At 31.3% G+C, this 18,178-nt stretch overlaps 1 protein-coding gene across 1 annotated transcript in view; it reads right to left on the reverse strand.

The window, feature by feature from the left end:
• LOC126880603 (radical S-adenosyl methionine domain-containing protein 2-like) overlaps positions 1–17,925 on the reverse strand; it is a 37,591-nt gene extending 19,666 nt beyond the window's left edge. The window contains exons 1-3 of the mRNA XM_050644583.1: positions 17,752–17,925; positions 14,325–14,562; positions 13,134–13,203 (exon numbers count right to left, since the gene is read on the reverse strand). Of these exons, the coding sequence (XP_050500540.1) occupies positions 13,134–13,203; positions 14,325–14,552 (298 nt within the window). The 5' untranslated portion in view covers positions 14,553–14,562; positions 17,752–17,925. The remainder of the gene's footprint in view (positions 1–13,133; positions 13,204–14,324; positions 14,563–17,751) is intronic.
• Between the last annotated feature and the right edge of the window lie 253 nt (positions 17,926–18,178).

The following is an 18,178-nucleotide window of genomic DNA, read 5'->3' on the forward strand; positions in this document are numbered from 1 at the left end:
GATCAATACAAGCCCTGCAAAAGTGGAGGAAAATAGTAAATTCGGCCAAAAACTCACTTAAAGTTGTAGAGCCAAGAAAGAAGAAGAAGAAAATTCATTGAGGGAAGATATTAACCTGGGAAAGTGCCATTAGAGAAACAGTGAGCATAAAAAATTTGGACGCCGAAATAAAATAAGCGCACGCATCAGTAGAAAGAGAAAGTATTTGCTACGGAATGATTATAATGACAGAAGAATATTTGATAATATTTGTCAATGTTTCTGGAAGAGAAACCATATAATACAAAAAAATTATATTATATTCCCAGTCAGTATGGAACACAATTTTTATGTTTAAATATAATATTACTACAAGCTCTTGTACTATAACTATAGGTAGTAGCAATATATTTATAGAATGAAATAATTATATTATTATAATATTTATAGACTGATTCATTTAGTTCAAAGCCAAGGCTAAAACTTATCAGGATAGTTTGTAAATGCAATTATCAAAATAGGATAACCTGAAAAACATTTATTGATAGGAAAAATAACAAATTTAAAAAGTGTTGCGTAGGGCTTTTTTATACACTGCGCGTCATAGAAAACCGGCACCCTAAAAAATGGGTCATTTTTGATGTCGCGTATCTCCTTAACCTGTTGTCTGATTTAAGTAATTTTTTGAATATGTTATAGCCTTATTCTTTGCCAATATCCCTGTAATAATATTTTTGCTAAACCGGTGAATTTTCATTGTATACCGGGTGTACGAATCAAACTGTGTTTTTTTCTCAAAGTTCGCAACACCCTGTGAAATATTCTAGCATTTATAAAATACTAAAATTAAATCTCGACTATAGCATCAGGTTTTCTGAACATTCTGTTTTTTGATTCATTCTCTTATGTTGGATAATACAAAAGATATGTACTTTAACAACTAGTCATGTTCTTCATCAGTACAGGTTGTTTGTAAATAAGTGTGGCAAACTTTAAGAGGCAATTCTGCTTGAAAAAATAATGACCGTTTGCTTTATAACTTTATGTCCGCAAATGCTTCGTTTACGAGACAGGGGATTTTGATTTTTTTTTACAAACTGACGATTTATTTTATTGCAATAAAACCGGTTGAAATTTGCAAATGAAATTTGGTAGGTTCTATTTGGTAGGTCAATTGGCGTGCATACGGGTAATATGACCTATCATATTACCCGTATGCACGCCAATGGTGAATATAAAATTCTTAATAATTGTATGTCAAAAAATTTGCAATAACTACGTCTTAAATCCCACCAAATTTCATTTGCATATCTCAACCGCTTTTAAAACAATAAATAAATAGTCAGTGTGTAAGAAAAAATTCAACATCCCGTATCTCGCAAACGAAGCATTTGCGGACATACGATTATAAAGCAAACTGTCATTATTTTTTAATGCAGAATTACCTCTTAAAGTTTGTCGCACTTGTTTAGAAACACCCTGTACTGAAAAAGAACATGGCTAATTGTTTAAGTATCCTAACTTTTGTATTATCCAACATAAGCGAATGAATCAAAAAACAGAATGTTGAGAAAACCTGAGGCTATAGTTGGGTTTTAATTTCAGTATTTTATAAATGCTAGGATATTCCACAGGGTGTTGCGAACTTTGAGAAAAAAACACAGTTTGATTCGTACACCCGGTATACAATGAAAATTTACCTGTTTAGCAAAAATATTATTACAGGGATATTGACAAAGAATAAGGCTATAACATATTCAAAAAATCACTTAAGTTGGACAACAGGTTTAGGAGATAGGCAACCTCAAAAATTACCCATTTTTTAGGGTGCCCGTTTTCTATAATGCGCAGTTTAGTTTTTCCACTAAAATGTAGGTAATACCTACCCATTAAAATATACATAAATCTAAATAAGTAAATGAATAAAATGAGTCATAATTAAGAAGTGGCATATTGCAATTTAGGAATATAAATAAATTATTTCATAAATTATAAATGTCAACTGTTAATATTAAGATTTTTAAACAAATTAAATTCGCTCCAGTATGGTCCACGTCCACAGTACATCGTCCTTTTTGGAAAAATGGTCGTAACTGGTTCGTTTGAGCGAGTGTATCACTTTCTGAAAAATTGTACAGTGAAGGTTGGACGCGTTTCTGCGTCCCGCATCATTAACATATTTATGTTGTCGAACTAACGAAACGCGGCTGTAAATTTGTCGGACAAGAGATCGACAATCTTTATTAATTAAATGTAAGTACTTTAAATTGAAAATTAAACAGTTTAGTAATAACAAAACTACCGCGCTAGAATGACATATCTTGCGGGTGGCGGACTCTACGATTTTGTTATTACAAAACTCTTAATTTTCAATTAAAAGTACTTATGGTAGGGGAGCAAAGTATGCTAAATGTGCAGTCACTCGAGCGCTTTGGGGACCTATTGGGTTGTGATTATTAGGTCCTAAAACCAAAAAAAGTTAAGTAAAGTTTTCCATTTTAGCGGGCGCTTGCCATTTTTTAATTTAATTTTCCATTTCCATTAATCGTTTTTTCCGATTATAGCGCCATCTATCCATAACTTAAAAAAATGTTTCGAATAAAAGTTGCTTATTTTTATGCAGAGAATCCAAATCTGCAATAAAAAATGGGGGCTCCCATTTAAGATTTTAGAATAACCCCCCACCCCACCTCCGTGGGGGATCGCGTTTGGTACCATTCGATATATTTTTCAAAAATATTAAATAAGTGTATTTTGCAGTTTTTCAATCTGATGTTTATTTTGCTAAATATCGCGGGATTTGTATTTAAAATTTTAAATTTACCCCCCACCCCTCTCTGTGAGGGGTCATGTTTGGTATCTTTCGATAGATTTTTGAAAAATAGTGAAAGTGTAGTTTTTAGTTTTTCGATCTGACGTTCACTTCGCGAAATATTCGCTTTTTCCTTGTGGAACTTTGTGACTCACCAATTTGCTTACTCCCCGCTCAAATCGTCAGATTTTTTAAATATACACTGTTTTGCATGTACTTAACTTACCTTATCTTAATCTGACAATTTCGAGTATTTTTAAGGATAGATTTTTTTTTTCGGGCCCCCCTAAACGAACTCCCCTGTGTTACGAGCCAATATATGGCAGAGGTACATCTGCAGGGTACCACGTTTCTCCCCATATGATAATCTGACGCGCTCGAGTAACTGCACAAATCCCCGCTTGGGCTCCCCTACCATTATATTTAATTAATAAAGATTATCGATCTCTTGTTCGACGAATCTACAGCCGCGTTAGACCAGGGCGCATCTGTAAAAATATTAGTACATTTGGACGTTGAGAGGTGACTCAAATTTTTTTGCAGAAATTGTTTGAAAATAACTCAAATAATAATATTTGAGTTATCCTCCCTCTCAAAAAGGTCCGGAACATTGTTTAAATAATCAAAATGTCAAAAAATGAAAGCATAATTCGATTATTTTCTTCGTTTTTTGATTATAACTTTAAAAGTATTCATTTCCGAGAAAAGTTGTACTGACATAAAAGTTGCGTAATTAAATTTCTTATAATATAAGATTGGTTAAAAATTTAAAAAATAGTCACCCTTGTTGCAAAATAGCAATAATTGCGAGAAAACCATACAAAAACAAGTATTTGCATTTTACGTTTTTCAACCATTTATGTTACACTTAGGACCTTCATATTTTACCCAAAAAACTTTATGATACAGTTAAACAATACTGTAAATTTCATTAAGATCGGTTTAATAGATTTTGCAAAATAAATTTTGCAATCCAGCTTTCGCAAAAAAAATTCATTTTTTCAAAATGTTACAGGACTGAAAATAAAGCAGATAGCAAGTTGAATTTTTTTTGCCTATAGAAGTGTACTGTACCTTTCATTTGCAATTTGCAAAATTAAAATCGATTAACCATCACGGCGTCAGGAATTTTTTTAAATAAACATTAATTATATTATTGGTGCTACGCACAGAACAGCGGATAGTTTGCTCTGATTGGGCATTTCAATGACCTTTGATAATGATTGATACATTTGAATTTTTATTACATTTCGATATAAATAAATAAATTTGTTTATTGCAAAATAAAAACACATACTCTATCCTTTGAAATAACACTTTTTTCAGCAAAAACTTTCTTTGTTCATATATTTTAACTTAGAGAATAAAAGTTTATTATTTTTAAACATATGCAATCGTTTAAACAATATTTCACAAACAATAATAAAATTAGTTTGATTTTTGTGGAATTAAAATATTAAAATACAACAAAATAGAGTAAGAAAATAATATATTAGATAAAAATTGGAAAAAATTTTGGTGGAAATCAACTTGTGTGAATCGAACACTGCTGTCCTGCGCGTAGCACCAAAAATTAATGGTTATTTAAAAAATTTGCTGACGCTGTGGTAATTAATCGATTTTAATTTTGCAAATTTCAAATGAAAGGTACAGTACACTTCTATAAGCAAAAAAATTCAACTTGGTATCTGCTTTATTTTCAGTCCTGCAACATTAAAAAAAAATGGATTTTTTTTGCGAAAGTTGGAATGCAAAATTTATCTTGAAAAATCTGTTAAACCGATCTTAATGAAATTTACAGTGTTATTTTACTATATCATAAAGTTCTGGGTAAAATATGAAGGTCCTAAGTTTAGCATAAATGGTTGAAAAACGTAAAATGCGAATACTTGTTTTTGTATGTTTTTTTTTTCGCAATTATTGCTATTTTGCAACAAGGGTGACTATTTTTTAAAATATTAATCAATTTTATATTGTAGGAAATTTAATTACGCAACTTTTATGTCAGTACAACTTTTCTCAGAAATGAATAGTTTTAAAGTTATAATCAAAAAACCAATAAAAAAATCGAATTTTTCGTTCATATTTTGACATTTTGATTATTTAAACAATGTTCCGGACCATTCTGAGTGGGAGGATAACTCAAATATTATTATTTGAGCAAGCAATTTCTGCAAACATATTTGAGTCACCTCTCAACGTCCATTTCAAAACAGATGCGCCCTGGACTACGTTTCCTTAGTCTGACAACGTAAATAAATGTGTTAATGACGCGGGACGCGGAAACGTCTCCAACCTGCACTCAGAAATTTTTCAGAAAGTGGTAGACTTGCACAAACGAAGCAGTTAAGACCATTTTTGAGACTTTTGTAATCATCTTCCAAAAAGAAAGATGTACTGTGGACTAGTAGTCATAAATCGAAAATGCCACTGAACCTCTAAAAATCATAGGAACAGGTTGATGAATGTTGTAGAGAATGTCAATTTTTGGACCTCAAAACCGATACAAAAAGTTTGCCACTTCTACTCCCAGAAGACTTCCCCTGAAATCATCGATTTATCAGGAACATGTAAGCCGTGGAAAAAACTGTTTCAAACAAGAAATGTAGCTCATGTTCAACAAAAATGTTTACTAACATTGTTTGTGTAGAATGAACAGTTCTCTCGGAAATAACGCTTGCTTGAATGTCAGCTACGCGCGCTATGTAAATTTATCAAATCAATTGGTAACGTCTTTTTTTAAGTGGAACGTGATAAAATCATTGCTTTTTTGGAAAATAGTGGCAAGAACAGTCACCAATACCCTTGGAGTAAATATGCAAATCAAGGAAAACAAAATTACATACCTACATAAAATAATACCCTACAAATTATGTTAGCATATTACGAATATAATAGGCCTGCATCCCGCGTACCAAAAAAATGGTGATTAATAGCAAACTGAAAATTTGTTAATAGCTTAACGGTGTCTAGTCGGACAAATTTTGATGTATGGGAACGTTGGAACTGGGGAAGTTTTAATTGTGGAACAGGTTACACGTTTCGAATGTCAGACTACGAAAACGTCCCATGTATTTTGTCGGACAGAATTTCCAATTGATTTGTTACTCCTTCATTAAACTCTCATGCAAAAATAAGACAGGCATTTATCACCAACTGGGCATTCTAATAAGTCCGACACGTGGAACATGTCAAATGACAGTACTCTGGGCTAATTAGCAAAATACAAGGAAAAGTTATTTACCAGCAATTTTATTGCTGGAATCAAATCTTATGATTGTATATATTAATAATATAGGTATGCAAAGTCCGCAGATAGTGTGCTACTTTTTTTATAAACAAAATGGCGCCCGAAAATCGTGTTTTTTTCAATTTTTGCTCTATAACTCCAAAGATTTTAACTTTACACCAAAAAGACCCAAATAAAAATTCACCGCAATTAAATTCTGCATAGAGACGTGTTTTTCGTGATTCACTTCGACGAAAACTTTCCCCGGAAAAAGCGGGTTTTTCCAACAAAATCTTTAATTCTCAACTAAAATTTTAGATAAGTAATTGTTAATCAATAATTAAATAACTTGGTAATGTAAAAGCCCTTTTCGTATAGATTACAATTCCAGAAGCCGATGGATATTGAATGAACAGTTTAGCAACAATTGAATTGTTAATTAAAAATTTACGGTCGCTATAATAACGTCAATAATTATGATGCATAAGAATAACTATGATTTTTTCATAAAAAGACACTATACCTATCTAATGTACTTTACAGAATTGAATTTGGTATATTAAAGCGGCCTCAGGAATATTTTAAATTTATAAACAATTTTTTGGCTTATAAACAAATAGTATATCTCGGGAAATATTAAACTAAATTAAATTGTGAAAGCAGTATTCGAAAAACAGCTGCAGGACCCTTCTTTTAAAAGAAAAAAACGTTTAATTATGACGAGTGGTTCCTGAGATTCAACCGGTCAAAGTTGACCGGAATTTACGGCCAAGATATAAACAATAGGATCATAATTTTCAAACCATCACCTTTTTATTCTTGTCCTCTTTCACCACACCAATTTTCATATCTTTAAAATACTCATAACATATATTATTATAATAAAACTATCGATAATACGTGTGAAAATTGCCAAAAATAGCAAAATTCCAATCAAAAATTAGGTTGGAGAAAATGTAACCCTCAAAGTTCAAAATCGGTATACGTTAAAAAAATGCATTTTCTCGGCTTCCCATGGAGCAATTTTCTTCATTGTTTTTTTTTTGTTCCCAAGTAACTCGAGTAGAGCCATCTAAGTAACGCATTATTAAATGTCAAACTTGCTTTTGTTTTGTTATAATAGATTAATTTATTTATAAGAACAGAAAACTACATATTTTTTCCAGTTGTAGGCTTTTTTTTAGATAAACTTACAAGTGTACCTTTTAAAGTTAAAAACATAAATATTCTCATTTGAAAGCTGTATAATTATTTAAACAATTTTTATTTAAACAAATTAAAATTTTTTTGTTATAATAAATTTAATTTATTATAACAAAACAAAAGCAAGTTTGACATTTAATAATGCGTTAGTTCGATGGCTCTACTCGAGTTACTTAATTGCTCCAAAAGCAATTAAGTAGAACAAAAAAAGAATGAAGAAAATTGCTCCATGGGAAGCCGAGAAAATGCATTTTTTTGACGTATACCGATTTTGAACTTTGAGGGTTACATTTTCTCCAACCTAATTTTTGATTGGAATTTTGCTATTTTTGGCAATTTTCACACGTTTTATCGATAGTTTTTATTATAATAATATATGTTATGAGTATTTTAAGGATGTGAAAATTGGTGTGGAGAAAGAGGACAAAAATAAAAAGGTGATGTTTTGAAAATTATGATCCTATTGTTTATATATTTGCCGTAAATTGAGGTGAACTTTGACCGGTTATATCTCAGGAATTACTCATCATAATTAATCGTTTTTTCTTTTAAAAGAAGCGTCCTGCCGCTGTTTTTCGAATACCGTTTTCCAATTTAATTTAGTTTAATATTTTCCGAGATATTCTATTTGTTTATAAGCCAAAAAATTCTTTATAATTTTAAAATATTCCTGAGGCCGCTTAAATAGTCCAATATCAATTCTGTAAAGTACATTAGATAGGTATAGTGCTTTTTATGAAAAAATCATAGTTGTTCTTATGCATCATAATTATTGTCGTTATTATAGCGACAGTAAATTTTTAATTAACAATTCAATTGTTGCTAAACTGTTTATTCAATTTCCATCGGCTTCTGGAATTATAATCTATACGAAAAGTGCTTTTACATTACTAAGTTATTTAATTATTGATTAACAATTACTTATCTAAAAGTTTAGTTGAAAATTTTGTTGGAAAAACCCGCTTTTTCCGGAGAAAGTTTTCGTCGAAGTAAATCGAGTGTTTTTGATGTAAAGTTAAAATCTTTGGAGTTATAGAGCAAAAATTGAAAAAAACACGATTTTCGGGCGCCATTTTGTTTATAAAAAAAAAGTAGCACACTATCTGCGGACTTTGCATACCTATATTATTAATATATACAATCATAAGATTCGATTCCAGTAATAAAATTGCTGGTAAATAAGTTTTCCCAAAAATGGGCTATTCTCCGATAATCAGCATAGACTACAGGAATTATGCTGGTGATAAATGCCAGTCTGATTTTTGCATGAGAGTTTAATGATAGAATAACAAATCAATTGGAAGCTCGGTCCGGTCCGACAAAATACATGGGACGTTTTCGTAGTCTGACGTTCCAAATTTTTAACCTGTTCCACACTTAAAACTTCCCCTGTTCCAGTGTTCCCGTACATCAAAGTTTGTTCGACTAGACATCGTTAAATTATTAACAAATTTTCAGCTTGCTATTAATAAACTTTTTTTGGTACGCGGGATCCAAGCCTATAAATAGCGTCTCCAAGGGCAAGCGTCCATCCCAGTTTTAGGCACGTTCACACGTTTTTAAAAAGATATAAATAGTTTTGTAAGTTCATCTGTTAATATTATGATTAAACCAGTGAATTTCAGAGAATATAAAATATACATTGATTTGGTTTTTGGTTACCACCTTGTTTGAAGATATTCTGAATTTTAAGATAGGAACATGATAATTTAAAAAAATAATAAGTATACAGTATACTGTTTTAGCAGATTTCAAATATTCATTATTTTAAGATGTGTCCACGAATTTTGAATTACATTCAAAAGACATGGAAGTTAGAGGAATACTCGAGAAAGTCACCCTTGTGAAGAAAACAAGCAGTCTAATCTCTGTAGTGAAGAACAAATAATATCGAATTAAATGTAGAATAAAAAAATGGTATAAAAAAATAAGAAAAGTAATACCTAAAAATAAGTTTTTAATCTTAAATAACATGATACCATTTTATATTCTATCAGATTAAAAACAATGGAAAACCGTTTCTGGTTGCACCATCCTAGGATTCTAAAAATGCAAGCCATGCGGATTCTGAGACTATAGGAAGATGAGGGAATTTTACAATTTATAATTCACATCCCATTTTCTCAGGTGGTAAATTTCCAGCGAGAATGGTTCCCTTAGTGCACAGAACAGTGTAAATATAAACTCAATTAAAAATGAGTAGAAGAATGTAGAATGAGAAGCGCTGAAAAGCCCTATAAAAAAGAGAGCATATTTATATGAAACGGTTGTCATTAGTTTCATTTCTTGTTTAATGGCGGTGGTTTTTAAAAACAACACATATTTTGAATTGAAATTACATAAAAACGAACGTTGAACAAGCTTGTACCTACAATAATAATAACAATTTTAAGGTCACCCAACTTTGAGATAAAACCAAAGGGAATGAAAAATGATGAATAAATTGTATGGTGTAGGGCGAAGGGCGTAGGGTGTAGGGTGTAGGGCGTAGGGTGTAGGGTGTAGGGCGTAGGGCGTAGGGCGTAGGGTGTAGGGCGTAGGGTGTAGGGCGTAGGGTGTAGGGCGTAGGGTGTAGGGTGTAGGAAAGGTAATTACCTATTTTACACAAGGTTACACAACACGGTAGCTGAGTTGTTGAAAATATTAGGTTTGTTCCACCCGTGTTGAGCTGGCCCCCCCCACTTGCAAAAATTAAAAAACAAATAGCCCTGATTTATGAGCTATTTATGAGCTCTCATATTCCGCAAACTAAAAATTTTGAGCTCGTTCCACTGAGCAGGAATTTAATACCCTAGTGGGGGGCTGAGTCTAATACCCCCACTACTTAAAAATAGGAATATTGAATCGGTTTTTGCGGCAGAATTACGAGCTATTTATGAGCTCTTGAAATTATATAGTTTCGATTTTTGAGCTCATCCCCTTCACCCCCAAACAACCCTTGAATTGATTTAACTTAAGAGAAAGATGATGAGAAAACTTAAAATATATCGTATTGCGGATATAATTCCTATAGCTTATATACTCTAAGAATAAACTATTAAATCAAGGGCATTTCGATTATTGAGCTACAACCCCTTCGCAAGAAAACCACCCTATCTTCCCGGCTTAAGAGAAAGTTGTACTTAAAATGCGTTAAACTAATTATTTGGCGACTACATATCATTTAATAATTTATAAGCTTCCAAATTACGCGCATTTAGATCAGTAAATTGCAATTTATTTTGTATAGTGCAGTCACTGAAGGTAAAAATCAACGATTACCTTCAAGTTCGGTGAACCTTCATCGATTTTCACGAAAATTGGTCAGTGGTTAGAGGATACGTCAAGAAACAAAGGTGACATGGTGCCACCTTGCGCCTTTACCCTGAGGGTGGATACCGCCCCTTCTCGGGGGTGAAAATTATTTTATAAAAAATAACTGCACAAATCAATAAAAGAACAAATTAAAAGCAAAATTTATTATATAAAGTTAATAAAATAAGTCAATACTTTTTAAGTTATTAAAGATCAAAGATTTTAATTATTTGTGAAAAAAATGCATGTTTTGAAGAGGTTTTTTGTAAATCACTGAAAAACTGTAAGTTTTTACAAAAAAGTTAATAGTAGTTTAATTCGGTTAGCTTATATTCTAAGAATAAACTCTTAAATCACGCACCTTTCGATTATATAGCTACAACCCCTTCGCAAGAAAACGACCCCATTTTCCCGGCTTAAGAGAGAGTTGTTCTTAAAATAATTTAAATTAATTATTTGGCGACTACATATCGTTTAATAATTTATTAGCTTGCAAAATATACGCATCTCAATTATTGAATTGCCATTTTCTTTCTATAGTGCAGTCACTGAAGGTAAAAATCAACTATTACCTACGATTTCGGTAAATCTCCATTTATTTTCACGAATTGACAATAACAACTTTGGGTTTTAGCATGGGGTATATGTCACCCCTTCCCGGGAGTGAAAATTACTTTATTAAAAATAACCCCACAAATCGAGAGAGGGACAAATTGTAAGCAAAATTTGTTATATAATGTGATTAAAATAAATCAATACTTTTTGAGTTATTAAAGATCAAATATTTTAATTTTTGGAAAGAAAATGCATGCTTTAGAGCGATTTTTCATAAATGACTCAAAAACTGTAAGTTTTTACAAAAAAGTTTTCATCACTAAAATTGAAGCTAATAAAAAATATAATAAATTGCTTACTTGAAAAACCTTGAAAAACCTTGTTAATTTAAAGTAAGTTATTGGTAATTAAATGTATATTTTTTTCCGCGACTGTTCAAATCTAAGGGTTCAAGCTTAAATAACGGGAAAAAGATGCATTTTATAACACTTAGGTACTAAATACTTGTCAAAGTACTTAGAAATACCCATCAAAAATAAGATCCAGAAAAAGTTGATAGTATCAAAATCCGCTCACCAATTTTCGTGAAAATGAATGGAGATTTACCGAAATCGAAGGTCATAGTTGATTTTTAGCTTCAGTGACGGCACTATAGAAAGAAAATGGCAATTCAATAATTGAGATGCGTATATTTTGCGAGCTCATAAATTATTAAACAATATATAGTCGACAAATAATTAATTTAAATTATTTTAAGTACAACCCTCTCTTAAGCCGGGAATATGGGATGGTTTTCTTTCGAAGGGGTTGTAGTTCAATAATCGAAAGGCGCGTGATTTTAGAGTTTATTCTTAGAATATAAGCTATACGAATTAAACTACTATTAACTTTTTTGTAAAAACTTACAGTTTTTCAGTGATTTACAAAAAACCTCTTCAAAACATGCATTTTTTTCACAAATAATTAAAATTTTTGATCTTTAATAACTTAAAAAGTATTGACTTATTTTATTAACTTTATATAATAAATTTTGCTTTTAATTTGTTCTTTTATTGATTTGTGCAGTTATTTTTTATAAAATAATTTTCACCCCCGAGAAGGGGCGGTATCCACCCTCAGGGTAAAGGCGCAAGGTGGTACCATGTCACCTTTGTTTCTTGACGTATCCTCTAACCACTGACCAATTTTCGTGAAAATCGATGAAGGTTCACCGAAATTGAAGGTAATCGTTGATTTTTACCTTCAGTGACTGCACTATACAAAATAAATTGCAATTTACTGATCTAAATGCGCGTAATTTGGAAGCTTATAAATTATTAAATGATATGTAGTCGCCAAATAATTAGTTTAACGCATTTTAAGTACAACTTTCTCTTAAGCCGGGAAGATAGGGTGGTTTTCTTGCGAAGGGGTTGTAGCTCAATAATCGAAATGCCCTTGATTTAATAGTTTATTCTTAGAGTATATAAGCTATAGGAATTATATCCGCAATACGATATATTTTAAGTTTTCTCATCATCTTTCTCTTAAGTTAAATCAATTCAAGGGTTGTTTGGGGGTGAAGGGGATGAGCTCAAAAATCGAAACTATATAATTTCAAGAGCTCATAAATAGCTCGTAATTCTGCCGCAAAAACCGATTCAATATTCCTATTTTTAAGTAGTGGGGGGGGCTGACTCAGCCCCCCCACTAGGGTATTAAATTCCTGCTCACTGGAACGAGCTCAAAATTTTTAGTTTGCGGAATATGAGAGCTCATAAACAGCTCATAAATCAGGGCTATTTGTTTTTTAATTTTTGCAAGTGGGGGGGGGGCCAGCTCAACACGGGTGTTTGTTCCAACTTCCAACAAAACGAAAAACCTTCATGTAACGATCACGTTACTATAAAATAATACGGCCCATGGGTTATTTTGTTTAGTTAGAGCACAGGAGCGCGATCGTTATAACGGTTTTTCGTTGTATTGGAACAAACCTATATAATTGCGGATAAAAATATTCATAAAGCCGTTGACTCTGAACTGTAGCTAAAAGAGATAATTACCTGAAAGTGAAAGACTTACCTGCTTCTTTCAACTTAGTCAGTCCTACTTTAGCGTCATCTAAACTCAACATGTACGACGTTTTTGCGGTGTGGAAACCAGAGTTGCCAGATTGGGGTATTTCCCCCCATTTTTGGGGTAATTTGAAAGCGTCTGGGGGAATTTTTTTAAGCTGTAATGGCTGGGGGATTTTTTGGGGGTAAAAAAAATTGTGGGGGATTTTAGGGGGTCATGGTCAATTAAATTTGTGAATGTACATAGAACATTAGAATAGAACTGCATATTATTGTACTCTCATATAATCGAAGATTATGGAACCTATGAATTATTCTAGCGCCCTCTGTTGATAAATAGTATAATTTTGGTTTACTGTTCTCTATACATTTGACTACTAAAATTCAAAAATCATGGATTGGTCTACCTCTACGTTTTACATGCATGGCATGGCTAATAAGATATAAAATGAAATGATGGTGTAAAGTGTACATATAAATGAAAATAGAAATTTTCTTTTTTAGAAATAAGCACCCTGCTCGCTCATCATGTGTAAATCATAGAACAGTTAAAGTCTGTTCGCTAAACTCATACAGAACTGGCTAGTGATTTTAGTAGGTCATTTGTCATTTTTTTGTTTTTGCCAGTTGTGTCTGAGTTTAGCGAACCGACTTATTAGCCATGCCATGCATGTAAAACACTATTTAAATTATTTCCGAGGGTTCATATTTAAATATATTAACTGAACAATTTATGTTTTTTGTAATTAACCATTCAATTCCTGTTTTTGAGCTTTATAATGTAATGTATCAAGCTGCTATGGTGTGAAGCATTGTCCATTTATAGAGCTTAACTTCGTACTTTAATAACTACTCTTCAAACCAGTGTAGAAAGGTATCTTTATTCAGTAGCTGATTATGGTAATCAGCTAGTTTGATATCAATATAATGTTAACAATATTATTGTTATTAATCAAATTATAAAAATATATTAAAATCAAAACAATAACAACAAACAATCCCTTCCCTGAGGCCTGAGATGACATTGACAATTGACATCATATTGGCATTTGAATTTTGAATTCTACGAACTGCGCATGCGCATCAGTCAGAAACCAGTCGTGGCGGCAAAAATTTAAATTTGGGGTATTTGAGCTTCAATTTGGGGGAATTTCAGTTTAAAAGTGGGGGATTTAGAAAATCGCATCTGGCAACTCTGGTGGAAACAAAATCCGCATTCATAGTTGCATTTTCGTGTGAAATGGTAATTAACACTTTTGGGAATAGCAATTTCTTGACAGATGTTGTTTTCTATTATTTTTTGTTTAACTCCAACACTATCTTCAGAAAAGTCGTATATGTAGTTCAAGATAACTTTATACTTTTTGGTGTATATTATGAAAACAACGAATAAGCACACACAAATTATTTTAGCTTCTATAAACATTTTGGAAGTTCTAAAATTAAAATCATCAAATAGGGGAGTGCATATAGATTTTCACTTCGGAAAAAATCAAACAAGATAGAACTTTTTGAAAATATAAATTGAAGAAAAAAAACTGACTTGACCGTTGAAAAATTCAGAAAATTTTACAAAAAAACCCTCTTTAAAGATTTTTCTAAAATTAAATCTGTAGCTTCTATAATTTTTTATTTATAACTCTAAAGTTACCCTTCTCACAAACATTGGCGCACTGTAAACTAGCGTACAGCGAAGTGCATGGTTGAGTTATTTTAATGTAATTCTTTAACTAAAAATGTATGGGCATAAGTATGGTGTGGGCGGAAAGTGAGACATGAATTTGGTTTAAAAATGATTTAAAAATGTGTTTTCTTATAAAACTCTCAATTTTGCGCAGCTTATATTTCAGACATATTACTAAACGACGTTTCTCTCAAAAAATCTCAAAAATTTAATTCAAATTATACGACGTCTCAAAAAATGTACTTTTTGAAAACTTCGTAGTTTTACAGAATTACCACCACTTTAAGACGGTATTACTCAAGTTTGAACTGATTTATTACAGTTTTATAGGTGCTTTTTTAAAGATTAGGATGTAATCTTTAAAATGCACTAAATTATTTTACTTTAGAAATGAAATACACTATTTCTTTTTGAGAAAATTAAGAAAGATAACAAAAATGTAATACAAAAACCGAAAATTACCAGTTAAAGAAATGTTTATACAAAGTGATCAGAACCTTTTTTTCTATAAAACTTACCTAAAATACATTTAATAATAAGCTTCAACAATAATACCTAAATGTTCAACAAAAAAAATTTTTTTAGCTCTTATACACTATGCCTGCGTAACTTGAAACCTATTGATAACTTTTTTATTATCAGCTTTACGAAACAGCTATTCTTTATAAAATACTCTGCATCGTATAATATAATCTAAGAAGCAACCATCAAATGTCAAATTTTATTAATTTGATACGAGGTATGTCAAAAAATATGAATTTCACTCAAGAGTAAAGTACCTTTATATTTCACAATATCGAAAATTGTTGTTTAAAAAGAAAAGTTGTTTAAAATTAAAAAATATGTTTCAGTGTTCAATTACATCCTTCTAATTAAAATATTGTGAATAATAAAGGCACTTAACTCTTAAGTAAAATTCATATTTTTTACATACCTCGTATAAAATTGAAAAGTTTGATATCTGTTGGTTGTATCTTAGATTTTAGATCAGGTAGAGCATTTTATGAAGAATAACTTTTTTTCGTAAAATTGATAATAAACTAGTTATCATAATTGTAATAAAATGATGATGGGCATCCGTAATCTGAGAAAAAATTGAAAATTTTTTTTCCGATTAGAATTATGTAATTGTATATTATAACATAGTTTTTAATTTCAAACAACTTTTCATAATAGCATTTTTTGATATTCTGGAATATGAAGGTACTGTACTCTTTAACGAAATTTATATTTTTGACATAACTCGTATAAAATTAACAAAATTTCATATATGACGGTTGAGTTTCAAATTTTTGACTATCCAGAGCATTTTATGAAGAATAACTTTTTTTTGTAAAATTGATAATAAAAAAATTTTGCATGTGGTTCCTAGCTACGCTGACATACTGTATAAGAATTTTTAAATTGTAATGCCATATTCGGATTCAGCATAATCAAAAACAAAATAGAAAATAGATACATATTTGATCAAAGTAAAATGATGAAATTAACGATATTTTTAAAATTATTTATACAAAACAATTGTTATTGTTTAAACAATTAGCGGCCAAATCTGAGAGTAGAACTTTTTGCTTTAACATGTATATAAACTAACAAAAAAAGTTTAAGAAAAATATAAGCCTGTTTAAATTTTTCCGAAACAATGCGTGTTTTCGTTCTAATTGCACTCCCCTAAAATGTAGGTACAGTAGAGCGTCGATAATCCGGACGTCAAAAATCCGGACCGTCAATAATCCGGAAAAAATATCTGATTCTTTTAAAATAAATTAAGAACTTCGCTGCGAAAAACGAACCTCTACCGCAGTTCAAAAATATTTTACACATTTTTTTAAAAGCCCAAATAGTGTCTGATATTTTTACTGTACACATGGTGCTATTATAAATTAATTACAATATAGTGTTTAAACATAAAAAAATGTTTTGATTAATTTCACCTCGTTGACACTTTACTGTACAAGAGAAAACATTAAATTTTTAAACGTTTGTTGTGCTTTAATGTGTATACTTGCCTTTTTTTTGAGGTAATTTCGATAATCCGGATAATTTGATAATCCGGATGGGGTCCGGTCCCAATTAATCCGGATTTTTGACGTTCTACTGTAGGGTAGGTGGGGGTAAAAGTACGCACGGGGCAAAGGTACGCACCTACATTTTTCAGTAACTTCATATATGTTGGCGACAACATCTTGTGGCATATGTTTGTACTACTCAGTAGCATTGGATGAGAAACTTTGGCGCAATCAGGGCGAACACAACAACAAAAATACGGTGAAAATTATTTTTGTACCTTTTGATCTAATTTTTCTTAAAAATTGATTGATTCTAATTCTTAATCTTTCAAACTCAGATTATTATTGGTTAGGCATGTTGAAAATTTATTGTTAGAAGTCTTCTTCTACATAACAGTTTGAAGTTCATATGTGCATAGTTTCATATTGAAGTTAGATATATTATTGGTTGCCGGATGGGGCAAAAGTACTCACACAAATGGGGCAAAGGTACGCACTGCGAACGTTGAAATGGGACAAACGTTCGCAGTGCGTACCTTTGCCCCCAGTGAGGTAGACTTGGCAAATGCATGTTTCAAGTCAATCTTCAAAGTGAATATCAAGTTGAGCTTGATATTCTATCAGCTAATTTTGTCTGAATTGCAAAATGTCTAAAACCCGCAAAAGTACGCACGTGCGTACTTTTGCCCCATTGGGTGGGGCAAAGGTCCGCATTTACAATTTTTTTTCAAAAAGTTATCAACACTACAAAAATAATATTGAAGAATTTCCATTTGCCTAATATGATTATAAAATGTATCAATTTCACTTTCATCTGTACTCTGTGCCAGTTCAAGCATTAGGAGATTCACTAGAGATGAAAATTTAGAAAATGCGTACCTTTGCCCCCACCTACCCTACATATTATTACAAAATAAATAATTATAACTTACGGAATTAACTCTTGTCACTTTTCAACCACAAAATTTTATTGTTCACTCCACCTCCACTATCTGATCGTATTCTGAAGATTTCTTTGAAATTGAAAGGATTGTTTTATATAAATAAAACGCACTGAGTGATTCCCTTACATCGTTCCCTTGCTTGCGTGTTGGAATGTTGATTCGAATTTTCGCGAATGTCATCGCATCGGTGAAGCCCACAAACATTAATGCTCTGAGAGCTGGTGAATTTGTATTTTAAACATTTTTGATAGCATCCTGTTGAGAAGTAGTTATATTAAACTAAGTTTTCAATTTAATAGCACATAAAACAAAATCCAAAAATGTTATTCTACATCCGACCAGACTAAAAATTGTTATTCATTTTTAGTTATATTACTTTTCGTATATTTATTTTTATCTTTTTATGCCTATTTAT

Source organism: Diabrotica virgifera, chromosome 2 (genome assembly GCF_917563875.1).
Source record: "Diabrotica virgifera virgifera chromosome 2, PGI_DIABVI_V3a".
NCBI classification, from domain to species: domain Eukaryota; kingdom Metazoa; phylum Arthropoda; class Insecta; order Coleoptera; family Chrysomelidae; genus Diabrotica; species Diabrotica virgifera.